Below are 26,728 nucleotides of genomic sequence, written 5' to 3'. Positions count from 1 at the left end.
ATTTATGTTTTTAATGTTGCTTTGCCTGCACTGTAGGGGAATCATTTTAACAGTTCACTTAGGAAACTAGTGCTTTGAAGAATGCATGATGTCATTCTACCCCCAAATGTCCATAGATGTTACATATATCAAGCGATACAAATACATAAGAGTTTAAAATGTGTTGTTTTAAAACATCAAAGTTAACAATGGAAGTAGCCAATCTTTATGCTGATGTCTACTTTGCCTTTGTGGGTCATATAGTCTTCAGTATTAATTTCAGCCTGTTCCATGAGCAGCTCAAATCTCCTCACAGGAGCTTTAAGTAACCGGAGTGCATGGCAGCTTCCTCCACCCTTCTGCACGCACAAACACACACAAACACACAAACACACAAACACACACAAACACACACAAACACACCGTGGGTGAGAACTTGACTCTTCCTGCGGTCTCCAGTTTCTCCCTCACCCTCCGTCTGTCTACCACAACAAACAAACATGCAAAACTGACTCAGACGGAAAACAGAGAGATCGTCTTTCTGTCTGGCCTGTGTGACCGTCTGCCTTTTGATCGGCCACTTCAAATGTCTGTCTGTCTGCATTATAAGCAGACAGCACATTAGAATAAATCATTACTACTACTAGACATGTCGAGCTTCAGCCACCTCAACATGACATCAGGAAATTAAACATCTCACTGTGACTCAGCTGCGTTATTTCCACTTTTTCTGCTCTGATGACAATGACTCATTTCAAAGTAATACTATAATCTTTGCTTATCAAATTACCCTGAACGTCCATAGCGTTGCATGTAGTGAGAGTCTGCACCTGAGGGCACAGTAGGTGCAGATCCAGGTCTTCTCACTGCAGCTTCAGCTCCTTCTGTGAGCAAGAAAATGTAAGAAAAAACATTTTCTTTTTATTTTAGAATAATTCAGCGACACAATAAATGAAAACTGTGAAGCACTTACTCGAGATCTTGGTGCTCATTTGAAGACTGATATTTTAAATTATTTTCTTCTCATCCTCATATTCTGTACAGTGAAGCTCAAATGTCCAAGAAAACAAAACATGTTTACTTTCCCCGATCGGACGCAACGCGATCCTCAATATTTCCCACTCTTCTTGTCTCTGCTGTCAGAAGTGAAGAACAATATTCCCCGTCTTGTCACAAACCTGCACCTCCCTGGTGCAACGGACAACATAATAAAGTCAGCATAAAAATGTCCTTTTAAATGTTTAATTTTTTCTTCCAGAACAAAATATAAACCCCGCCTCCTTCACCCCTTAATATAAGCCGTTGTAACTCTTCAAATATTTACAAAAGATAGAAAATGAAACATAAATAAATATAACCTGCTGCTGCTCATGAGAAGAAAAGGGTGTTGCGCTCCCGTTAATCTTGTTTATAGCTTTATACTTCAGAGGACTAATCAGAGAGAACATTCACCCTAAAAGAAAATGTCACAATGTTTCTATCACCTTTAAGTAAAACTGAAAAACCTGCGGTTAAAAGAATACAAGCCGAGCTGCAAGACTAACAGTGAATGACTGAGAATCCAGCAGCTTAATAGACGGAAACTGGCACATGTTGTGGTTGTTATTGCTAAAGGAAACACAGTTTGAAGTGTGAAAATGGAAGTAACACAGTTGCATGATTCCCTACAGTTAAATACAGCAGAGCAGCTTCAGATTTAAAATTGTTCTAAAGCAAAAACAAATGCAATTTATGATCAGTTTTTGTTTTGCTAGAGAAACCCAAAAACATCTGTTATCATAATAAAGGTGGCCAGCACTGCCCCCTACTGGTTACTCATGATAAGGGCAGACACAGACCTAATCGACCCCATAGGGAGCTTTGTTGAAGAAATACAATTAGTATTTATACAAGAATCATACCAAAAAAAAAAACTCTCAAAGAATTCTTTTATACAGCAATTTTACAACTTTTCATAGTTTAGTCTTAATCTCGTGTCACCTCAGGAAGCTAAAATAAAAAAAGCACGACTTTCCGGTGCTTCAATCATCATACACTCGTGGTTTTTAGTTTCAGCAGAAAGAAATCGAATGAGAAAACAGTGCAAAAAGCAAATAAAAATGGCGTTATATGGCTTACTGATGTGAAAATATGTATCCTAGTGAAAGCACGAGCAGCCTCGTTATTTAGCAGTTTTTTTTTTTTTCACAGCTTTCAAAAAGTCCCGCCTTAAAGCCACAATCTCCATCCCAGGTGAAGTAGCTGGAAACAGCACGGCGGTTCCAGAGCAGGCACTTCAGTACGAACTGTTCTGCCAACAGTCTGACTGCGGTTCACTTCAGTTTCTCGTTCATCCGTCGGTTTTGTTTTCTGGCCGCTCCAGGGCCTCCCGTTACAGGCACATGCTGCGGCAGAAGACGGGGGATCCCTTTTACTTCTCACAGTTCTTGTTGACAAGAGTTTTTAAATAATCCAGACAGGTCTGATCCTTTGAGGTATGATCCATCATCAAGGTCTGATCCGGGACCAGGAGATCACTCATCCAAAATGTCCAAATAGATGTTCAACTGTTGCCTGAAACAGAAAAAAGATCGATGAAAATGACGACAACAGAATCGCACAAATTAGCATATTGTTCCAATAACGACTTAATCCCATGTTTGCTGCCATGCTGTACCTGAAGACTACACGATTATGAATTCAAACACAGACGCTACATGAGATGATGGGAGTGCTGCCTTCGATTTGATTGTTGCTTTTGTCTTTTACAGTTTAACTGCTACCATGCTATTAGCGCTGCTTTTTGGAGGGTCCAACCTTTCAAATAAACCGAACTGAAGCGACCGAGTGCGACAGTTTCTTTAACTTCCTGAACCTGGACATTGGACGTTTAATCCAGCACATGCAGTGATCATCTAATTGTGAGGATGTGAGAGAGTAGGAGGAATTTGTGCTTCTTCTCCAGCTGCTTTTATTCATGCCATCAAGGAGAGACTTAAAAGTCAAACAATATAGTGTCTTCTCCTCCCATGTGACCTGTAACTGTGGATGCTCAAAATCTGCCTACATTAAAAAGGCATGGCCCGACCCTTTGTAATCCCTATAAAACGTTGGATTTTCCAATAACTGGAGTAACAGCTCGAGGAAAAACATTCCTGAAGGGTGAACATGACTCAAAGCTTTTGTTTGACGTCTCTAACATAAAAGGAACTCCGAGACCGAACCATCAGTCATCTGCCAAGAAATGTTTTTGTCTTTCAAAGTCACGACAATGAGCTCTAAAATGCAGCCTGGTGACAGTACTGATATGTTTCCTGGATTCACAAGATGGTGATTTACGTCATTAAGACACACATGCTTCCATTTTTCAGAGCTGTATTCAGATCAATAACCTATTCTCTAAGCTTGATGCCTAAGATGTTAGCGACAAAGACGTCAGACTCACCCTCGTCGTCAGAGTCGAATCCAAACAGTTTCGAGCAATTCTGCAGCTGGAGATGACTCTGCAGCTCCCCGTTGCTGTTGAACGTAGCGAAGCAGTCGGCACATCGTTGCCTCTGAACGGCCGCCGCGACCTTCACCTTCTCAAGAGAGACATTTCTCGGAGGCGGCGACATCTCCTTCCTCCGTTTTGGCATGGTGATGTACCTCTCATCCAGGTAGGCTTCAGGCGGAGCGCGCATGTATGGTTTCTTCCCGTACTCTGCGAGCGTCTGCTTGAACTGCATGGCTTTAGCGTCCTCGCGTGCCTCTTGTCCGTTTGTCACTCTGGAGTATCCGGGGATTAGTAATGCGGATTGTGGCGTTTCTGCAGATGCTTTTTCCTCCTGACCTACAGGTTTCTCTGTCCCCTCTGCGTTGCCCTCAGTAGGTGCCTGGACTTGACTCGTTTTTGACTTTTTCAGCTTCTTAGGCGCTGATGGATCTTTGCTTTTCCTCTTAACAATTTTTTTGATACCATCTATAACCTTGGCCTTCTTTTTAGCTTTGCTCGGGTCTGAATTTTTCACAGCATGAGACTTCTGTGAGTTTTCTGTATTTGCAGCCGCCTGCGTCGTCTCTTCACTGACAGCTGCTGGAGACGTTGTTTCATTCGAGCTGCTATCTGCTGCTGCAGGGACGGAGGAACCGGAGCCTTCAAGGATTACATTTGATTTTTCTTCTGCATGAGGTGATCTCTCTGCTGCTGCTGCTGCTTTAGCCTCCTCTGGTTGTTCTACAGATATTGACTTGGATGTCTTTCTCACAGAGGATGTCTTTCTTGCATCTTTCCTCGGCTGTCTATCCTTATTTGATTTCTTGTCCCCCTTTGTTTTTGCATCTTTTTGCTTCTTGGGTGTCTTGCCTGAGTCCGAAGAAGTAGTACGATTTTTCTTTTCTTTCTTCATGATTTCTTTTAATCTCTGCAATTTCTTTGCCCTTTCTGTTGCTACCTCCTGGGTTTTCTCTCCTGAGGTGGAGGGGGCTTCTGTGACATCAGTTAAACTGTTAGCTTGGACAGCAGGCACAGAGTTATCGGAGATGGTTTGTGTTGATTTGGCCTCTTCCACATTTATCTTTCCCTCCTCGTTAGCAGAACTTTCTACTTGTGGGACGACGGATGATGACTCAGCAGGCTTTTTCAATGGCTCTTTTAAAAGACAAATGTCCTCTTTTGTGTCATTATTTGTGTTCTTGTGCTTTTTTGACTTGGTAGAGTCTGAAGAGGCAGTCTGACTATGGTTCTGATTCGAGCGTTTCTTCGCTGTATGGACTTTCTTCTCTTTGTCATCATTTGACTTCTGTGTTTTGTTGGCTGAGCTGGTGGCAGTGGACAGATTTAAACTGGTTTTATGGAGGATCTTCTTTTGTTTTACATGATTTTCATTGATCTGCTTGTTTATCAACTTCTTACACTTTGCTCCATCTGCTGATGCGTCTGTAGTTTTGTCTTCCTGTGAACTCTCTTCTGCTTTAAACTCTGTGCTCTCATTGGACGTCTCTGCTGCTGGCGTAGAGCTTGTAAGATGATCAGCGCTCTTCTGATGCTTCTCTGGAGCACTTTGTTCTTCTACGCTTTCTTTTTTTGGACCGGCGGTTGTGTTTTCATCACGCACAGCTGTCTTTGACTTGGGAGGCCGTCCTCTTCTTTTTGGACCTTTTGTGTTGACTTTAATTTGCTTTTTCTTCAACTTGTGTCTCACTTTGATATTGTGTTTGAACAACGAGGATGAAATGACTTTGTGAGTTTTGTGAGATGCGAGGGATGATACTTTCCTTAACCTTTGCCTTAATCTTAGATTAGGGCCAGAGGGATCTTCGGGTGTGTCCTTGTTCAAGATATTCTTCAGGGCCTGTGATTCATTGGTCTCACTGCTCTCTTTTATTTGCTGTTTGGACAAAGATGCTCTGACACTGGTCCGAGGAGGAGCTTTGACATGCGTCCGTGTTGACAGATTATGTGCAGTTTGTCTTCTTAATTTATGACCAGCTTTTAGTCTTACAGTGTCATTCAGAGTCACGGCAGCTGGTTCATCTTTGGGCTTGTGCGCTTTGACACCCGGCTGCTCATTTGTGTCCTTGTCTGCTTTAGTGGGATTGGCACCATAGTGCTCTCTCTCATGAAGATTAAGTGCCCAGAGACAAATAAATAGTCTTGAGCAGCCAGGGAGGCAGCACGCTGCCTGCAGCGGACTGTGCCTCCTTGCGTGGCGTCTCATTTCCATTCCAGTTTTGAACCTGGCAGGACAACCCTGATGCGGGCAAGGATACCGAGGAGTGAGTCTGTGTCTTTCAATGTGGTGCTGAAAGTGTTCAAAACTCCACAAAACCCTCATGCAAACACTACATTTGCCGTTTCCAACGTGAAACGCCAATTTTAAAGGTTTGACTTCCCCATAGTGATCCTCCAGGGCATGATATAGAAGTGCAACACGATTTTTTGACAGGTCTCTGAACCAAGCACAACCATCCATAGGGCAGCAAACTTTCTCAAGACTTTCTTGAGGTTTCAACTGTTTCTCTGTAACCGCCTGTTGTGTCACAGTTTTCTGAACCTGCAGAGATTTCTTCTCCTTCATTTTAACTTCAGTGCTAATTTTTTTCTCTTCCTTAGCTGAAGTTGTAGAATCCACCGCTACATCTCGTTTCTCTTGCAACCTTGAACTCTCAGCTCCATCACTGGTTCTTTCTTGAGAAACATCCTGCTTTACTTGTGACTCTGGGATGACCTTTCTCGGTCTGCCAAGCTTTTTCTTTTCACCAATATGCCCGTTTATCTTGTGTACAGGAGTTTTGCTTTTAACGTGCTTTCCCTCGTTTTGTTTCTTCTCTTGCCGAGAAGAAACATCTTCTGGCTTGTCATTGGATCTTAAACTTCTGGATCCAGATGGAGTTGAATCTGGATCGCTTATTGATTTTGAACAGATGTCAGATCTCCTCAGTCTTCCTGTACCACTGTGCCCAGGGGAAATGTTTGTGGTTTTGGCTTTGGCAGAGCTCCTAGGTGTGGAGTGGTCTTTGGTTTCAGAGACCCTGTTTTCTCGTGTGTTGTTATTGGATGTATCTTTGAGCCTCTTAAGCTTCTCGATATGATTAGACAGGTGCATCATGGCCAGGAGGTCATCTTTAAAAATGGTCCCACAGAACATACACTCGTCTTTACGATAATGGAACATAGCATGTGATACAACGTGACTCCCCTTAAACACCTTGTTGCAGAAGGTACAACAATACTCCAACCTAGACTCCTCTGTTTCTACAGCATCACTTTCTTCAGATTCATCTGGATCTATGTCCTTTGTGCACTCAGATGGCCCAAGTTCTTGTGCTGAGCCGCTGGAGGTAGTGTGCGGTTTGTGAGGAACTTTAGGTTTAACTCCAGCTTTGGACTCCTTCGAGGCAGTGTCTTCTGGAGCTGGCGGTTTCTGATTCTCCAGATCCCGAGCAATTTTCTCTGGTGCCAGTTCAGTAACCATTTCTGTAACCAACGTTAGAGCAGATATGTCATTTAAACTGCCCTGGTCTGCTGGTCTTTCACAAAGCACATGTTCTTTTGAGAGTTTCGGTGACACATCCATGACATCTTTGTCGGGAATGCCGTTGCTGAGATTTTTGAGCCGCTCCGGAGTGTTTGAGAGTTTGTCATTCTCAGCCTGAGAGGAAGAAAGCTCAAGTTCAAGCGTCCGATCAGCAGCTCGAGTGTTTGGACAGTCATCAGTAGCTGTAGTCTGTAAAACCTCAGCTGAAGTTGTGCTTTCTGAAGTGTCTTTAACCGTGTGAGCTTTGGAGACTTTATCTAAACCTTGGGATGTTGGGGATTGTGATGCAATAGTCACTTTCATCTCAACAGCAGACCCTTCACAGAGCTCTCTTGCAGAAGTTATGGTTTTACCTTGCTGGACTTTATCTAACTTGTTAGGGGCTTGTTTCGCTTCAGATCCTGCTGACGTCCGTAACGCATGGGTGTCTTTCATATTCACAGAAGACTTTTCAGAAAGCTCTCTGCCTGTTGACGTCTTTCGCGAGACTGCTTTTGTAGTTTGAGCTTGAGGGACTGCTTGTAAAGTTTCTTTAACTTTTGTTCGAGTAGCAATTCCACCTTTCGTCTCAGCTGTGGATTTTTCAGAACGCCTTCTCAGAGAACCTTTTGAAGGACTCCCTTGCACAGAGGAGCGCGTGATTGTTGATACTGAGCCTTGCACGTTCAACCCGCTACCTTTCCCTTTCTGCCGCCGAGCGTAGCAGTGCAGCTGTTGTATGAACATAGCAGGATCCCGTGCTCTGAGGATCACTTCTTTCCCGTGTATGATCTTAGGTTGCAGTGCGTCAGGAAGTTTAACAGTAGGTTTGTAAAAGAGCACTTGAGGGAAGCCCCTCTGTCTGTTACAAGTTTCTTCATTAAACGTACCCATCAGTTCATTGTCTGGTAATGACAGCTCGAGAATAACTTGTGGAGGGTTGGCTGGTATAACACAGTCCAGACTTATTCCTTTCTGGTGGTTGCTGTTTTCCCTCGCCAGTAGATCAGAGTTCACTGAAGGTTTGTGTTTTGCATTGTTCTTGATCGGATCAGTTTCAGTCCCCTTAATGATTGAGGATTGCTGGTGCTTTTGATGTTTCAACCCATGCTTTCTGATCTTGGAAGGAACACTATTCTCTTCAAGAGTTCCTGAGTCCTCCAGAAGCCACCTTGGTTTTCTAATCCTGCGTTTTGGTGGGTTCTTTTCTGAGTGTCGCGTAGTGCGCCTTAGTTCACCACTCCCGAAAGCACCATTGTCGTGTAGTCTGTCCAGCTGCCAAAATGAACGGCGCAAAGGTTTAGACGACTCATCTCGAAAAGATCGAGACCCTTGGTTGCCCTTCTTCTTTACAGTGTGGTCTCTGTTAAGACGTGTTCTGCCAGCGCCCATCTTTAATCTCTTGGATGCGTCAGTATCTTCTTTGTGGTGCCGCTTCTTAGACGCTGCCTGAAGCGACCCTTTGTGACACACTGATGTGCCTGATCTGAAAGCAGAATCTTTGGTGCAATACTTTAGGATCCATTTGTCCTCCATGATTTCTTCAAGGGCAGCGCTGACCACTTTATCACTCATCAGCTTTAAACAGTTGGTCCGTAAAGCGATAAGGTTCCAAAACTCTGGGTCAAAATGCAGATCCTTCTTCAAAACCTGAGGATCGAAAAGAATTATGGTAATATTAAAATATGGAAAAGAACAAAGTCATCTAAAAACTAATCTCTGAAATGATAATCACAAAGAGGCTTTACCTGCAGGGTTTCAAAGCGAACATGATTTCTGATGGTGCTCGAGTCCACGTGGTACTCCTGATCAGGATGCATGTAAAGAAGGTAGACCATCTTATAGGCCTCAACAGAGCGTTCATGGAAGAAGACAAGAAGAGCGCACGCCCTGCAAACCTCCAGGTCATTGGGTAGCAGGCCAGCTAAGGTTTTGTATATTAGAGACTTTGTGATGACGTCGCACGGAAGACAAGACTGCAGGGCGTTTGCACAAAGCTCCACGCAGAACTGGATACCGTCCTCACCAAGCTAGTGAGACACCAAAAAAGACATGTTCAATTTTCAGTTCAATACGTAAAGAAATCTTAACCGAGCTGTACAAAACAACTCAACGCATTATCTTAATAAATACACTTCAGATGAAGACTTTCTTACTTCTTGCAGTATGGCTCTGATGAACGGGAAGATTGAGTTGACATTGGTCGCGGACAGCATCAGCTGATGACTCTCCTCAAGCAGCGAGTGCTTGGAGGTTTTCAACCGACTATGAAGTTTACTCCACACAAACACAAGATCACTGCAAAGAGAAAGTTTAAATTGATCTTAATGTCTCCTTAAAGGAGAAAAAAGGATTTAATTAGCAGCTATAATTTATGCACACATTGGAAACACAAACAGGCTCATTACATGAGACTCACATTTAAGTTTACTAACCATAAATAGTACATGTCTCCTCTGCGGAGTTGCTGGGAGAGGAAAGCTCTACAGAGCGATAGTAGTAACTCATCCTTCTCCTCACACTCCAAACTACAGATGATGTGAATCGCATCTTTACTGTTGAGGTCTGCTACCTAAAAACGCCAAACAAAAAAGCATCAGAGCAGACCCTCATGCATACGAGTTTGCATAGTTATTTGGTATCTGGTGACAGCAACAGGTGAAACAGAGGGAAGAGAAAGTCACACTATCAATGAAAGACATGCAAATTTTACTCGTACATCTGTCCACCAACCTCTCTGTGTAGGCGGTCATGCTGTGAAGTTTTGAGAAGCCACGTGAGGTAGACCTGGAGGAAGAACGAGTGTTGTCCTGCTGCGGGATGCAAAGAACAACACTTAGCCAAGGCCACGGCCTCACTGACCCGCTGCTCACAGGATAAGAGGTAGCGTACTCGAAGCTCAAAGAACACCGGCAGCTCTGAGCTGATGAACCTGTCCACTGTGGAATCAGAAGGAGGACAGATATTGTTTTTGGGTTAGGACACCATTCTGAACAAATGGACAACCAACCTGAGACTAATATTAACTTTGGTAAGAGTCAACATGGAAGTTCTGTTAACACAAATTAGATAGAAATCAAAAGCAACACATTGAATTTTGGCACAGACAGAAAGAAATATCTTAAATCAACAGCTAGTTGGACAGAAAACTCAGAACTACTATAGTGTACTATCAGTTACATGTGTAGGGTATAGTACCTTCACTCTGAGGTAAACTGGACTCGCTGAGGATTGCCTGTAAGACTGAGCTGGCCCAAGGCCCACCGCCCCGAACCAAACGCTCCACCTGAAGTAAGTGAACATTCTGATGCCTCGCAAGGGCCGAATAACATTCCTGGAAGAGGACAAAAAAGGGTTAACTTTCAGGAAATACATCAAAAGCACCATAGTGTTGTATTGGAATAAAGTGATTTAATTATGACTGGGATTGTTGATAACAAAGGAAAATAAAGTTAAACATACAAACTGTAATTATTATTTTGAAGTCTAGATTTTATTCTCACCTGGAATGTAACTGTGAATTGTTTCAGTGGCTCCTCATGGAAGTCCTTCTGGTCAAAAAACAGCAGCAGCTCAAAAACACTCCTGTGAAAAGAAAAGAGTTTTGCCCATCATCTACAAAACCCTTTTCTAAAAAGTTTAAATATTTCATAATTACATTCTGCTGTGTATTCTTGAACATTGTCAAGATATCCACATTGGTCAAGGGGTGGAGGAATGCACTTAATTGAGAAGCTTGGGGAAGCCCCGGGAGAGACAGGATGGAGTAAGGTCAACAGCTGGCACCATGCCAAGCTTTTTCCTGGCTCACAAACTGAGCTGTGCCAGCCAACAAACATTATCAGCCTTCAACTCCAGAAACATTGGCAACAACTGTTCCCAAATATACAAGACTACTTCAGAGGTGGATGATAAACATGTGAATATTCCTAGTTTTCTGCACAGTTTTGGTTTTAAGGTTGTTTCGCTGCCTGCGTGTGATGACACTAGCAAAAAAACTCTACATCATAGTAATGCTTTCTGCCCTCTGTGATGAATGTTTTTCTTTGGTTGTGTGATGTTTTATGCCCTATTTGTGCAAGGACATTTCCCTAAGGGGCAATAAGTGTTTAATTCATTCATAAATACCTGATAAACACATGTTTACTGTGCCTAAGTAGCCTACATGCACAATCTGCACACATAAACATAAACAGCTCACCGCTATCAATTACAAACAGGTTTCTACTCTATCCACTGTCCTGTTTCCTAAGATCCCCCCCTCCCAAAAAAAACCCTTTTAAACACAATACTTTTATGCCACCGCTTACAATTGATTTGTCATTAAGGTTTAATTTTAGTAGTAAGTTAAATTGAAGACTGAAGTCAAGCAACCTCTGAAGTAAGGTGCGCATACTTACAAGGCCAGACTACTGAGTGTGTGGAGCACGTGATCACAATTTGACATGAAGAAGGTAGAGGCTCGGGCGAAGTAGCAGAGAGATAACTCAAGGATCCTGAGCTGAGGCAGCGGCACCTGCCAGTGGGAGGCATGCTCCTCCACCAACTGCACGGAGAGAAGACGAAACAAAAAACAAGTTGACGACTAATGACCACAACAATTAACAGTTTGTAACATTACCAAAACAATTTGGAGCAGCGAAAACAAGTCAACTGACTGAGAAATTGTTGTCAATATTATGATAACCGGCTCATTTTTCAAGTGAAAAAAGCCTATTTTGAAGGTTTCTCTTCTGGCGTTCTATGCATTAATTTAGAGATAGGACAGAGGATCGAAATCAGGGAAAGAGAGAGTGCTTATTGACATGCAGGAAAGGAGACACAGGTTGGATTGGAAGTCTGGCCTGTCATGTAGGACTTTATCCTCTGCACACTTCTATTGAGGAATATGGTTCATTATATATTTAATTCTTTGAATGCTGGGGATGACACAAAAATACATTTAAGAAACTGGGAATATTTCTGTCTGCAACTAATTCCTGCAATTTTTACATGATTAAAAAAATCCAAAGAAAACAGCCTGCTTCCTTCTCCCTTTTTTTTTTTTTTTTTTTTACTGCAATGCACAAGTAAGCAGGCCCCTTTCGCAACTACAACCTCACATTTAATACAGAACTGTCAAATCCCTAAAATACAATGTGCCTGTGTTGCCCTCTAATGGTGCACTACTGGAATCCTGTGAATGTGAACTGTCAACAATGATCAGGCCTTTGTTCAAACACTACAGCCAGCACACTACATTGATTAAGCATTTTAACTTGTGCATTTGTTAGATCTGTTTGGATAATGCTCAGGCAAGTTTTTAATACTGAGGCAAATAATTATGTGCCAACATGTCAGTAGAAAAATAATAATATCCCAAACTATTTCACTATTGTTCAAAGGGCAAGAATATTATTGATAAACTTTTTCTGTTACAGTCAAAATTTTACAAGAAATCCTCAATAAGTGATATTTTCATGATCCTACAAAAGATGAACCTCTATTATTATTACATTACTGTGTAATTAAGGCTATTATAACATCATGTGACACCAGAAATTTTTCTAATCTATTACTTCAATAGAAGTAACTTCATGTTGCACATAAATTTACAAATTATCCCTGCACTCATGTTCACTTCATTTGTCTGTCTACTCGCCGTTATATCGTATAGTTTCTGCTTATAGTATGTCTACACTCATGCACTTTAACTTATGTCAATACTGTCCATTTACAACTGTTTTTGCACATTTACATTTAATTTACAACCATTTACGACTCTGTTTTTGCACATTTACATTTAATCTTCCATATTTAATTTACAACCATTTACGACTCTGTTTTTGCACATTTACATTTAATTTACAACCATTTACGACTGTTTTTGCACATTTACATTTAATTTACAACCATCTACGACTCTGTTTTTGCACATTTACATTTAATTTACAACCATTTACGACTGTTTTTGCACATTTATATTTAATTTACAACCATTTACGACTCTGTTTTTGCGACTCTGTTTTTGCACATTTACATTTAATTTACAACCATCTACGACTCTGTTTTTGCACATTTACATTTAATCTTCCTATTTAAGACTAGTAATGCTAAGTTAAATCCTGGTAGTATATATTCACATTCTAAGTTTTGATATTTTTAGTACTTATTTACTTTGTATTCAATATTATATTATGTTCAGATTTGCTAATATTGTGTTTTTTACTCATATTGTGTGTTTGGACAACCTGCTGCTGTAACCAGTTTGGGATCAATAAAGTAATTATATTCTATTATAATCTATTCTATTATGATCTATTCTATGCTATTATGATCTATTCTATGCTATTATGATCTATTCTATACTTGTGCTGTTGCTGTTGGGGATTTTGACAGGTCAGGAAATCACATTACAAGTTGGATTTTATGATCAGTGTCTCATTAAAGTAGGCTTTTAATCCCTTGGCAACCTTTTAAAAAGAGACAAACTAACGCTACCTAAACCACTCGTTAATAAAACTGCTCATAACTGTGTTGCCAAGGTGACATAAAGAAGTTATCCAGTCTTTAGTTTGGTAAACATTCACCGTGTAAACTATGCTATCTCTGCTTTAGCTTCATTAGCCGATAGCTTCCTAGCTATGCAGTTGACATGTCTTTGTTAGAATATGACACATTTCTCGACTCTTACGCTTCGATGTCGCCACCTGAATTAAAGCTAAGGTTATAAAACAGTGTTTTTAAAACCGCGTTACGGCGAAATGACTGTTTTTAACTCGACTACGACTTGTTAGCGCTGTGCTAACGAGGCTAGCCGCCGATGCTAGTCGTGAAACGGCCACTTCTGGGGGAGGGGAGTCGGCTAACATTCACGCTCTTATCGTCGACAGCAGCGTCAGCGTCGACCCCCTTACCTTGGAAAAGTCGGAGCAGAACGGTTTGCTATCGGCTCGCAAGTCATCACTCGAGTAAAGGCTCAACAAAGTCTGCATTTGTTTGTCGAGCCCCTCGTACACACTGCCCTCCTCCGCCATACTGCCCGTGTAGCCTCGCTCGTAGCTGCATCCACACAACACATCGCCGCGGTCAACGACGCGCTGATTGGACGCTGGGAAGGGGGTCGCTCCTTTTCGAACGCGGCGTTCACCGGAGTGGAGCTCTTCGAGGGCGGAGTCTGAGCGCCGCAATTAGAACAGATTAGGTGTAAACGAAGCCCCGTCAGCGCGGTGTTCGGAGATGTAGATTACATGCGCCACAAACCACATGGCAGACACAAACATAGCGCTAATGAGGGCTAATAATTGCGTTCACGTCCCATGATAAAAACTTGGAAAAAATGACTTATGAAGCTATTTAAGTAACTCTGCTGTTACAAAACAGTACATAAAATTAACTATTTAATAACACAGTTATTTTTATTCACATTTAGAATATTTTCACCAAGTTGAATTAATATAAAATAAAATACTTTATAGATATTTTGTACACAAACCTTCCATTTTAAAGATATAGGCTGTATGAGGAAAGCCAAATAAGTTTTATGTTGAGATATTTGTGAAGAATATTGTGAGATGAAAATGACATTTGAAGCCAAAAACATAGTGTTAATTTATTTTTTAAATTTACTTCTTAATAATAATAATAAAGGATTTCTAGTTTAACCTTACTGTATTGGCCTGGGAATTATTTTGCTAAATTGTTTTACCAACATTTTTTATTTATTTATTTGTTAGGGACAGTGCATATTAATCAACAGCTGTACAAATGCCAGATTATAGCAGAAGTGCTAGTTTCCATCTGTCGTCTCTCGGCAGGTAACAGAGAAAGACAAATTACGAATAAAATACAAATACAAAGGCACAAGTGACACAAGACAATAATAGAGGCTAAAGGATGGGATTAACACATATTGAACTTTCATGTTTCCAAACATAAAATGCTGAAAACAACACTTTAGGGGATTTCATAACTTTAGGTTTAATGTTTTAATTTTCTTCATGCAAACTGTGGGAAAAATCAGATTAGAAAAGATGTATTTTGTTTGAGAACACGATTCTCTTCATCCTATTTTCCTCCTGTAAAATCCCCCAAACCCCGCTTTTTGTTGGAGTCATCATTCTGGGCAAGAGAGTTGATTTGTATCTTCATATCCTCAAACAGGGTAACACAGGGACCAGCCAAAGAGTTAGACTTCTTCTAAACTTTATTTAAAGTCATACATTCATTCGGGTAAAATGATGCAATACAAAACGTTTCTCTCAGACAGAGCTAAGATTAAATAGTCAAGACATCTTTACAGTCACATCACAGAGGATGGGTTGGAAGAGGAGAGGAAAAGAAAAGGACTTTTTTTTTTCTTTTTCAAAAAATATGATTACACTGCACAGATTTATCTTTTGTGCACATATACACAAACGAAGAAACAGCAAATAATAAGCAGCACTGGAAAGAATAATATGCTTATATACAGCAACTCTCTATTTCTTATATTTTGATAAATGAGATGAATGTCTTTTATACTATTCTATGTCTTATATCTGATGTTTGATTGATACACAAGGCAACTGTGAAACAATCATGAATGTTCCCCACAAACAAAACGCCAGCAGAGTCCTCTATTCAAGACTGTGACATAAAACTAAAAGCTTCCAACGAGTTAAAAACTAACAAGATTTGCTTTGAGCACTAAAAGCAAATATAAGTAAGAATCAAGTAATCCCATCACAGGTTGCCTTATTAACACATGTTGCTTATTATTTTTAAGACTCAGGTTCAAACATGAAAAATATGAATCAATATTGCTGTAAGTGGAATAAAGCTGGTAAACTAAATCAAAAACAAGGTTTTCTTCTGTTGACATCTTTTAAGAATGGTTTCCTAAAACCTTTGTTTGTGTTTATGTTTATGGAAGAAATGTACAAGTGTGTACTCGGGTGTTTCAGTTCAGCTCATCGGTGGACTCTGACATTGATCGCTCCCTCCTCTCCCGGACCGTGACGAAGTTGAGCAGGTCGATGGCCGTCACCACGCCGAACACCATCTGCTTCAGACTGGGAGAGCCGTCTGTCAAATCTGCACAATTCAAAACATGTATGGAAGAGAGAGTGAACGAGATGAGAAGAACAAGCCAGTGCTGCGGTGCAGGAACACAATCCTGCTTATTTAGAGGAGTGGATGAACATGTAGTCACTCTGGACTACAGACACATGTGTTTTACTTCTGACTGATAGGTGGCAGTGTTGTCTCTATCATCAGTTGTTTGCCATATGGAAACGTCAGCATATAAAGCTAGTGTAAACACAAAAACAGACCGATGTACCCAGCAGAGGCACAAAGGGGGGAAGTGATTGCATAACTTGTATTGAATATCCCATGACCGATGATTTCTTTTGAAATGTTGTCCTTGGTTGATACTTTATTTTTTCTCTTTCATATTTATTATCTGCTTTTGTTTAGTCTTTTGCCTTACAATAAAGAAGTTCATTCTTGTCTAATTTAGGGAGCGGTCACCCGACTTGGTTAAAAAATAAGTCATGAATCGACTTCAATGTTTAGCTTTTTTTTGTGTATATGTTTTAGGTAATTAACACACTTTTTATTAGATTAAAAAACACACCTGACATTTAACATGTGGAGGTAGCTGCTAAAAGAACCTCGAATTTGAACGGTTAAATATAAATACTTTGAACTTTCTTCAAAGCCACATTCTGCCATTACCTATATACAGTATAGTACAGTCTTTTTGTGCGGCGTAGACATCATTAAACTTTGCCGTTTGGCTCATAAAATGTTTATTAGAGCTTTTTCAAATGATGTAACAGATCAGTGCATGCCAATTATTGATTTGACACTCCTCCTTTGGCATTTAGTGAAGGTTTTAATCAGAGAGCTGCTGAAGGGAAGAGGAAATGCTGATAACCTACCGTCAATGTTACACAATCAGTTGTAAATAAAAGACACACCCCCTGAAGTCTTCCTCGCTTTAGTTCATGTTTAACTAATTCTTTTTCAATTTGGATCACCGTCGCTGAGGACACCCAGATCAAATGTTAGCCTCTCTTCTAGGTCTTACTTTGAATTAGGATTCTCTGTCTCTGGACTTCGACCCTAACATGTCAGAAAGTAACAATTAGTGGCAAGTAGACCAAGTGAGCTACACCTGTCTTATCACAAACATGAAGGAGCAGCAGAGTCCTGCGCTCACATGCAGCAGTCAATCGTGTGTCCTTGAGGAACATTGACGCTGCACATGCAGACTCAGGAAGTTTAAAGACACTGAATGTCTGTGTGAACATACAGCACAAATTAAATCTATCAAAATGTTTGGATAGTTTGAAACCTGTCTTCATTTATTCAACATCTTGTGCACTTTGGGATATAAGAGTGCATGATCCATGAACAGCCACTGGAGGGCGCCAATGTTAAATATTGTATAAAAATTGCATTGATCGGATGTTTGAGCTCAAAAAAAGAAAATTGAACAAACGAATGATGGACGTGAGAATACACGCTTATGAGTGCATTCATTTCTGTTTGGATGTTGTACTTACATTGGATCTGTTCATGGACCACCAGCGCAAAGTGGTCAGTCTCCAGGATGCGGGACAGCTTTCCCAAATTGTCAGTCAGACGGATCTAAGAGTAACAACGGGATAAACACAATGATCAATCTTAATGCTGAAGATAAAAACATCTGCACAAGTTGTAAGGAACTTTCTGTTTGTGTTGATTTTGGCGCCCTGTGTGGACGAAGCAGGACCTCTGATCACTTTAACAGTGTTTTATTTTTCAGCTTTTTATGCCTTTAAATTTTTTTTTTAAGAAATATGATCGTGGATAAACTCAGAAATCAGGGAGTGAGAGTGGGGAATGAAATGTTGGAAAGAAGCCACAGGTCGGATTTGAACCCGGGCGGCCCGCTTGGAGGACTTCTAGCCTCTGTACATGGGGTGCGTGCACCACTAGGCTATCAGCACCATCATCCTCCTGTCTTTTAACAGAAAAATGTATTACTTATCAAGAATTGTTCCCATGGAAACGGAAAAAAAGTGCAGTTTCAGCAGAATCCTATCTCGTCACTGATGGTCCTGTTTGCTTTGGCCGGTCATAAAGAGGCAGAAATATTCATTCCAGTCTGTTTCAGAACCAGCTGAAGAGTCAACACAGGAGATTTAAAAGCACTGACTGGTGGATTTTTTTATGAAACCATCAAACTATAAATAATAGTTGTTTGGATAAATTAAATTCCCTCCATCTGGTTTCATAACTTCTTTTTGAGCTTCAGTCAAAAACATCACAACTGGAACATCCCAAACTAGATTACAGTCTTATCCGAAGACCCTCCCGTTTCCTCATTGGCAGCTGCTGTCGACCAATCGGAAGTAAGATCTTAGCCGTTGACTGTTTTACATCACTTTGCATACAGCAGTCACAAATGGAGATAACTGACCTGTTTGAATTGTTTGTAGAGCACTTTGCTGACCGGGTCGGACAGCTTGATCTTCCCCGCCAGAATAGAGGCCAACATGTTTCCTAAAGTCACCATGCCGAGGATGACTCTGGACACAAACAAACACGCAGAGAAACAAGTTAAAGCCTCTGGAAACGTCACGCTAAAGTACTGAAAGTTAGCTTTTTTTAAATCGTCTTTCTCACCCAGCGTCGTCCACCACCGGCGCCTGGTCGAAGCCCTTCTCCTTCAGGATCGTGATGGTCTTCTGACAGCTGACGGTGGGCAGGACGGTGAGGGGGGCACACAGGTTCAGACCCTGCAGCCTCAGGTTCCACCACCTGAGCGAGGAGGAGAGGCGAGAGGGTTGGAACGTAAAGAAGCAAGGCAGGAGATCGAAGAAAAAGAGAGAATGTAGATTTGAAATGACGCGTACCATGGTTTCTTCACCGTGAGGTCCTCCTCGCTCAGGAAGCCCTTCTGGACCATCCACTTGTCACTCAGGAATTTAGACCTTCAGAGGGGGAAAAAAACAAAACAAACAAACCGCTCGAATCATTTGAGAGCAGAACCTGAAGTGACCTCCAACTCTCTAATCGATCTTACTTTCAACCGTGACCTCTCATACTGACAAAATGACCTCGTTTGACCACATGGGGGGGCTGAAGGTTCTTCCTTCTTCTGAAGAAAGCTGCACAAATTGAATGCCCAGTTTGCTCTTGCTCTACTAACTATTCAATTACGGTATATTGGTGGTGACTCATCTATTACAGATAGTCTCTCCCGTTTGGCATTCCCTCCTCTATTGTCTTCTTCTTTTAACTTCATGCTAAAGTGAGGAAGACTTACAAAAGTGATCGAGAACACTGTGGTAATCTCTCAGACGATAAAAGGCTAATTTTCTCTTCTGTTTGAGCACACTTTGACATATTTTGCAACCAGTGTAATCTCCCCCTACTGGCCATTAGCAGGAATGCGGGTTTTCAGCACTGAAGCATCCAGAAGCTCCATCCACATCTGATTTTAAGTCTATAATCTAGTTGGCCCCGCTTTAACCTGTTTGTATTCATTTTAAAAGAGATTATTCCTGTAAGTCTGAAGTTTATTACTGAAAATCTGGGATATTACAGAAGCCCAAAGTGGACATGCACTCTTAAACTTCTCTGTACTCCATTTTCTGAAGGATAAAGAGCCATCCTCAGTTGATAATCAAACCCTAACTTATTTGTTTCCTAAGCTTCACATAGTGAAGTTGGTTTTCCCATCATAACGGATTCAAATAAATGCATGCACTGCTTCGGGTAAACAAAAAGGTTTTAGAGTCATACATGTAGTTACGGATGGAGTCTGGCAGGATGACAACGCAGCGCTGGCCCTCCGTCAGCTCTTTGGCCACGTTTACTGCAGCTGCCATGGCCGTCCCAGAGCTGCCTCCTGTTGGAGAGAGAAAAAAAAGTTGACTTCAGTTTCTCACAATTCTCACAACTTGGAGTGCCAGTTGTTGGTGTTTGCAGAGAGCACTTACCGCACAGCAGGCCCTCGTCTCTGATCAGCATGCGAGACATGTTGAAGGACTCCTCGTCGTCGGACTTGTACCAGGTGTCAATCACCTGTACATTAAAACAAAGACAGGTCACATCATGTGGTCTTGCGCCGGGAAAAATGAGAAAAGCGAAGGTGACTCCAACTCACAGATCTGTCGAGCACGGTGGGGATGAAGTCGTACCCGATGCCCTCCACCTCGTACTGGGTCTTATCGGTCTTGTTGAGCTCCTCGGGCTCGGCCAGGATGGAGCCTTCAGGGTCCACACCAACAATCTGCACACAGTGTGAACCGCTCAGAAACAATTCCCAGCTCTAAACACCGTTAATTCACTTCCTTTCAGAGTGGAAAACAGACACTCACTTTGATGTTGGGGCATCTTTCCTTCAGTTTGCGAGCGATGCCTGTGATGGTCCCTCCTGTGCCGGCCCCCGCCACCAGCATGTCCACTTTCCCTGTTGGAAGCAGATGTTAAGGAACACTCCCGGTGAGCTCCACAGCTGACATGCATGTAAATAAAAGAGCATCTCACCGTCACACTGCTCCAGGATCTCCTCCGCCGTGGTGTCGTAGTGAGCCAAAGGATTGCTTGGGTTGCGGTACTGGTCCAGGATGTGGGAGTTGGGGATTTCGTTTTTGAGGCGCCAAGCGACGCCCACGTGAGACTCTGGCGAATCGAAGCGAGCGCTGGTGGGCGTACGCACGATCTCTGCTCCGAGAGCTCTCAAGACGTCCACCTGAATGGGGGGGGGGGGGACAGACGAGCCCTGCCTTTAAAGAAGACTTACATTTCTTCTTCTCTGTTGCCTCTTCAACATGCTCTCTGTTTTTAATGGAAGTCATTCATAAAAAGCAATCCCCCGTTTTATAATCCAATACTGTTTTATATAACAATCAAACAGCCGACATTAAACGTAGCTGAGCTTTTTTAATTTAGATAATAGAGGCTGTAAACACTGCATGAAGAGAACGCCTCAGGCTGTTATCTGATTGTGCAACATGTTTGTGCACGAGTGTCAGAGTGGCTTTTTTTTTTTTTTTTTTTTTTTAATGGCAGGGAAGTTTGCACAGTGAAAGTCTCTGCATGACGGACACCTCACCTTCTCCATGCTCATTTTCTCGGGCATGACAATGATGCAGCGGTAGCCTTTCACAGCTGCAGCCAGGGCCAACCCGATACCTAAAAACAACAAACAAACAAACGAGAAAACAGACACAGGACATTTAGAAACCCTGCTGCAATGTGTAGCTTTCACATCCCGACCAAACATAGCAGCACATGCAGCTCATTACCAGTGTTTCCAGATGTGGGCTCTATGATGGTGTCTCCGGGTTTAAGGAGGCCGGCTCTCTCCGCGTCCTCCACCATTCGCAGGCTGATCCTGTCCTTGACACTACCACCGGCATTGAAGAACTCGCACTTGGCCACTAGGAACACCACAACAAAAACACGTATTTATCAGAAAGCTGCAAGTCCTGAGCTCGTTGTTCGTTTCAAACATGACAAACAGTCACACCAGCGGTCTGATGCGAGGACGTGTCTGTGCTTGTGCGCTCGGGGACTCACGTATTTCGCACTTGAGTCCGTACGCTTTGGGGATCTTGTTGATGCGTACCAAGGGAGTGTCTCCGATCCTGTGCAGGATGTTTGGGAGGATGGCCGGAGAGACAGTTCTGACGGGACAAAGGAGGAGAAAGACAGTGTTTCCCAGCAATGAGACACACTCATAGATGTATTGTGAAAACAAGCTTATGTAACTGTTGTGAAAGGTGATAATTAAGATTCCTCAAACCAATGAAACAAGTGCAAACAAGTGTTATTGTCCTGTGGTTTTACTTGTTCTTTTATTGCAGTGTTACTTTATACTCCATCGTGTCACTAAAATCAAAACAGCACAACTAAATGTCCATGATGAAACACCAGTTTGGATTTTTGGGGTAAGAATAATAAGAAGAATCACCTCGGGATTTGTGTGTGAGGGTTGTCGGCTTTTGAAGCTCCCAGGCTCCACTTGCAACGGCTGGGTAGGTCAGGCCGGATCCATTTCCTCTCCGGACTGGCGTTCTTTGTGTTGATCTGAATGGTCCGGGTGGATTCTTCGGGTTCCACCGAGTGCAGCTTGTCAACCCCGTTCAGCGGGAACGGGCCCTCGCGGAGCTTGGCCTCCCCGTTGGTGTGGCTGAGCATCTTGGCAGCGTGGGGGCACACGGGAGCCTTGAGCACGGCGTCTTTGGTAGAAGGAACTGACGGCATGACTTATCCTGGGGGCAGAATGGAAGAAACGATTTCACTCATCGGAAGTACAAAAAGAATCCAAGATTTAACACAGTTAACTCTAAAAGAATGAAAAAGTACAGCGGGGTGTTTGTTGAAATTTGTGCAACAGAAGTTGGAGGACTAATAGAAATGTAGATCCACTTGTTAAATCATGCTTTGCCATCGCCACACTCTTGTTAAACAGCCCTGATGGATCTATTTAAAGTTTGACATGAAGGTCTGAAGCAAATGTCACAGCAATCTATCTTTTGAGTGTCGAAACGTTTAACTCAAAGACCAAAAAAGTCAACCCGATGAGTCACCGAGGTTGGCAGGGTTCATCCTCTGGTGATCGTGAAGGTCTACACAGAGTGTATCAGAACTTCAGCTGAGGGTTCATCTGACCCTCGAACGGAGCCCAAGAGCAAAAACAGTTCCAGGAATAAAGAAGCTGCACGGGATAAACTGCTGGCTACAATCATAAAGTATTATGCAACCGAGAAAATCTCTTTTTGTCCTTGAAAAGCTTTCAAAATCAACACATATTTGCGGGGAACCAAAAAGCCTTGAGGATTTGAAGCCCAAACTTCATAAAAACAAGATAACAGCACACAACTCAAAAGGGAACCACCAAAAGAGAAGAATGAGAAAGCTACTGTCTGATCTTATTGACTTTGAAAAGACTCCAAAATCCATTAACTTCTAATTGTTACATAAGCAGGAGCAGGTAGACGTTAAGCTGCACCTTTCTTCTGTTGATGCTGAGTCATTTCAGCATTAACTGAAAGAAAAAAAAAAGCTCCACCATTTGGCAGGACACTCTGTCTTTGTTGATCCTTCACCGCCCTTTCATCTCCTCGCGGTTCCACACCATCTTCAACATTTAACAGAGTCGTGGTAACCAAACAAATTGGCCACTCGGCTGTAATCAGTTCCACCTGAGAGAACAGAACTGAGGGCACAGGAAACCCACGTCCGGCTCATGTTGCATCATTCGGCCACTGTTCAACCAAAGCAGGGACACGTGTTCAAAAACATGCATTACGAGGGTGACAGGAAAGAGAGCAATATGCCGAGTCGTGATCTGACGTGTGTGTGTGTGTGTGTGTTCTCAGATTATCTGTGTTTGTGAACTTAAACAGGAAATTAATGATTGGTTGTAACCTATAAACGTTGTTAAAGTCCCAAATGATTAACTAAGTGTAACCAAGAGTTATCTTTGACTGGAGCAACAAACAACAGGGTGATAAATATTTGCAGAACAGACCAAAGATAAGCCATAAATGTTTTTATTCCTTAAGTATTAGTGAAGATAATCAGCAACATAATTAAAAAAAAAAGATGAAGACTTGATATCAATTTATGTAACTACACCTTTTAAAAACAGGATAAGACATTTTATTCTTCTAAAAATGTTATCTGCTCATTATACTCATTTATTAGTCGTCCCGTATAATTGTTGTTTTTTTTTACTCCACTGTTTGTCCACCAAGCCAAAGATGGGAGGATGGGAAGATGAGAACAAGAAGTTACTCAACATTGGGTGACTAGGACTTCTTTTTTGTTCCATAACAGGTATTGTTGGATTTTTATGCATCAGCGAGCGTCTAAAAAAAATAAATGGACACAGTGACAATCCTCAACCCCACACATGACAACTTCACAATGTCATGTGCATCCCAGTGCTGTATTCGTCTCTTTACATTTACTGATCTAAACATCCATTAGCTCCCCCTGTATGTCCACTAGACCTGCAGCACATGAACCTGCACTAACACACAGTGCACACACACACACACACACACACACACAGGGGCCAGCTGTTAAAGCCCTGGCCTCTCTGCGTCTCCACCACCTCAGACCCTGTGATCCGACGACATCCTCTTAAGCAAACAGCTCCGCATGGGAGAGAAAGCTGCTGCGGGGAAATGTCGCTCCAGAGTTAGTGAAGCACTAATAAAGAAAAATGTTCTGCTGACTTCCCGACTCGACCTCAGAAAACAGCAATCGCTGCAAACATCGTGACCTGTTTGGCCGATGACCAATCTCAGATGTTAACCTTTATTAGTGACTTCTAAACTTGATACCAGACCTCTGCAGCCAAAGTACTGGTTACGGTTTCACTGGAGTTGCACGGTTTAACAGAGAGGGGGGGGGAATATGATCCTCCCTGAGGGCACATGTGGCACTCAGCCCAGACAGACAAGACCTCCAGGGTGATTTAATGAGAAACTTCTGTTTTTGTTTATACTCAACACAGTTGCCAACAATGTAATCCTGAAGAGAAATCCTCCAGCCTGGGAAAAGGTGGAGAAATAATCCACTGACATCAAATCCAAACTAATGAAATATGCCTAGAACATTCCTACCTAATCAGATTTAGTTATCTGCTTAAGTTGGGGGCAATTCTAATCTGCATTGGTATGTTCAGAACAGCAGCCCTTTAAGATTTATGCTATGTAAAAATGGTTAAACACAGATTGTTTGGTAATTGCTCAGCCAGCAACAAACACATCAAAGTATCGGCTGGTGGAAAGCACAAAGAGATCATACTATAGCTGGTCACTCATCCATAACAAACTGTGAGCCAAACGTGAAAAGCAGGAATGCTTCGAGTGAACACACAATGTAAAACTGCAGGCATGGACATCTAAAAAAAAAAAAAAAAGCCACCACATGGTCAGGAGGCCAAAATGATAATGCATCATTAGATACCAAAGGACAACAATGAAGGACCTTTACGTTAATCAAGTGTTGTGTAGCAGCAAGGTGAAAACACAGACTGTGGGCACAACATTTACATGACAGCAATGAAATATTTCTGGTTTCATTGATTCATTTAATTGAGTTTTCTTTTTTTAAAGGCTGAAACAGGTTATAAAAACAGCATTAAATTATTTAATCTGTCTTACAATATAGCTATCTCAACATTTCTGCTTTTTTTAAATGATGGTGACAACACCAGCATCCTTTCACGTCTTAAAAAAAAACACTTTCACATAGTAGGGAATAAAAACAATCAAAGCAACTAATCACTTAAACTGAACGGCTGCGTTTAGAGGATTCAATAACTGGTACCAATTGCAAAAAAGAAAATATTTCATATATTTGTGGTTTAGACATAAAATGATTTTATCAAACATTAAAGTGAGCCATTAATCCACAGTGGAAAGGGTAATCCTTCAATAAAATAACGAAAAAATACATATATATATATAAAAAAAATAATAAAGGGCATATATATTACACATTAAAATGATAAGCATTAAAAAACGCGGTGCAAAGAGGAATAAACGCACAATAATGACGATTCAGCAATGATTAATGATGATGCTGGAGATGCAGGTTATTGACTGTATTACATAAACATAAAAACATAAAGTATGATGCATTTACCGTAAAGAGCAATAAAGGAGAAATGCCAGCCGGTAAATAACAGTTGCAGAGACGCAGAGACAATATTGCATCAGAAACAGCGTCTGTGCAGCGCGTCAAACACCACGTGGTCTGATATCTATACGTTTCTTTTTCCTACAGTTTTCTTTCTCTCCTCCATCCTCACTCACCTGCTGTGGTAAATATGCCCGAGAAAACACGAAGAAGAAAAAAAGGAATCACCAACAACCCGCTTGCCTGTGAGCACCACCTCGGAGTGAGCCACTTCCGACAAAGACGACGGGTTTCGTGACGACACACGTGGACAGAGCGAGGGAGGACGTGGGTAAAGTTCACATGCGTGCTCTGATTGGCTGCGGCGAGGGCGTCAGTTTGGCCTGCACAGCCAATCGGAGCAGAGGTTTCTCAATAAGGGTGTGTGGGGAAAGCGGGTGTGTTAAAGTAGCCTGCGCCATCTGTTTACCTTTTATTGAGCAAACACACACACGCAAAAACACACACACACACACGCACGCACACACACACACACGCACACAACACACACGCACAAACACACACACACACGCACACAACACACACGCTCAACACACACACGCACGCACACACACACACACGCACACAACACACACGCACAAACACACACGCACAAACACACGCACACGCTCAACACACACACACGCTCAACACACGCACGCACACACACACACGCACAAACACACGCACACACACACACGCACAAACACACGCACACAACACACACGCACACGCTCAACACACACACGCACGCACACACACACACGCACACAACACACACGCACAAACACACACGCACAAACACACACGCACGCACACAACACACACGCACACGCTCAACAAACACACGCACACAAACACACACACGCACAAACACACACGCACAAACACACGCACAAACACACACATGCACAACACACACACGCTCAACACACGCGCACACACACGCACGCGCGCACACACACACACACACACACACACCACCTTGAGAACTTCTCATGTTAAGTCTGTCAGTCCCCAAAATACTCAGGGTTAAAATGAAAGCTGTTAAAAGTGTCCAAAGTCACATTTTAACCAAGTTTGTTGTCGAATGACGATTAAAAAAAACTATT

General features: G+C 42.1%; 2 protein-coding genes across 3 annotated transcripts; both read right to left on the bottom strand.

Annotated features, from left to right (window-relative positions):
• Positions 1 to 1,207: 1,207 nt before the first annotated feature.
• LOC110001337 (serine-rich adhesin for platelets) lies at positions 1,208 to 13,986 on the bottom strand. Its single transcript, XM_020656824.3, has 10 exons — positions 13,853 to 13,986; positions 11,357 to 11,502; positions 10,460 to 10,541; positions 10,155 to 10,290; positions 9,690 to 9,895; positions 9,392 to 9,528; positions 9,113 to 9,254; positions 8,705 to 8,986; positions 3,404 to 8,606; positions 1,208 to 2,532 (listed from the first exon to the last, which is right to left on the bottom strand). The coding sequence occupies exons 1-10, from the start codon at positions 13,970 to 13,972 to the stop codon at positions 2,522 to 2,524; spliced, it is 6,465 nt and encodes a 2,154-aa protein (XP_020512480.2). The 5' UTR covers positions 13,973 to 13,986; the 3' UTR covers positions 1,208 to 2,521.
• Positions 13,987 to 15,123: 1,137 nt separating this feature from the next.
• LOC110001340 (cystathionine beta-synthase-like protein) lies at positions 15,124 to 25,910 on the bottom strand. Of its 2 annotated transcripts, none has more exons than XM_020656828.3 (15): positions 25,754 to 25,910; positions 21,892 to 22,192; positions 21,498 to 21,604; positions 21,224 to 21,358; positions 21,031 to 21,110; positions 20,463 to 20,667; positions 20,294 to 20,385; positions 20,080 to 20,205; positions 19,913 to 19,997; positions 19,716 to 19,821; positions 18,824 to 18,901; positions 18,594 to 18,728; positions 18,388 to 18,496; positions 17,489 to 17,573; positions 15,124 to 16,010 (listed from the first exon to the last, which is right to left on the bottom strand). In XM_020656828.3, the coding sequence occupies exons 2-15, from the start codon at positions 22,182 to 22,184 to the stop codon at positions 15,877 to 15,879; spliced, it is 1,770 nt and encodes a 589-aa protein (XP_020512484.2). In that variant the 5' UTR covers positions 22,185 to 22,192; positions 25,754 to 25,910; the 3' UTR covers positions 15,124 to 15,876. The 2 variants fall into 2 exon arrangements, with proteins under 2 accessions (XP_020512484.2, XP_065808053.1); XM_065951981.1 differs by lacking the exon at positions 25,754 to 25,910 and adding an exon at positions 25,584 to 25,708.
• Positions 25,911 to 26,728: the final 818 nt, after the last annotated feature.

This window comes from Labrus bergylta, chromosome 24, assembly GCF_963930695.1.
Source record: "Labrus bergylta chromosome 24, fLabBer1.1, whole genome shotgun sequence".
Lineage (NCBI taxonomy): Eukaryota > Metazoa > Chordata > Actinopteri > Labriformes > Labridae > Labrus > Labrus bergylta.
This window is presented reverse-complemented; position numbering and strand designations above follow the sequence as displayed.

Coding starts and splice junctions, on each gene's coding strand:
- LOC110001337 (XM_020656824.3), bottom strand. CDS start 13,972: ATGGCGGAGGAGGGCAGTGTGTACGAGGGGCTCGACAAACAAATGCAG. Junction 10,291..10,459: donor AATTCACAGTTACATTCCAG/GTGAGAATAAAA, acceptor GTCCTCTTCCAG/GAATGTTATTCGGCCCTTGC. Junction 9,896..10,154: donor CAGTTTACCTCAGAGTGAAG/GTACTATACCCT, acceptor CTGATTCCACAG/TGGACAGGTTCATCAGCTCA.
- LOC110001340 (XM_020656828.3), bottom strand. CDS start 22,184: ATGCCGTCAGTTCCTTCTACCAAAGACGCCGTGCTCAAGGCTCCCGTG. Junction 20,668..21,030: donor AGAAAATGAGCATGGAGAAG/GTGAGGTGTCCG, acceptor CCCCCCATTCAG/GTGGACGTCTTGAGAGCTCT. Junction 16,011..17,488: donor GGTCCATGAACAGATCCAAT/GTAAGTACAACA, acceptor TGAATTGTGCAG/ATTTGACAGACGGCTCTCCC.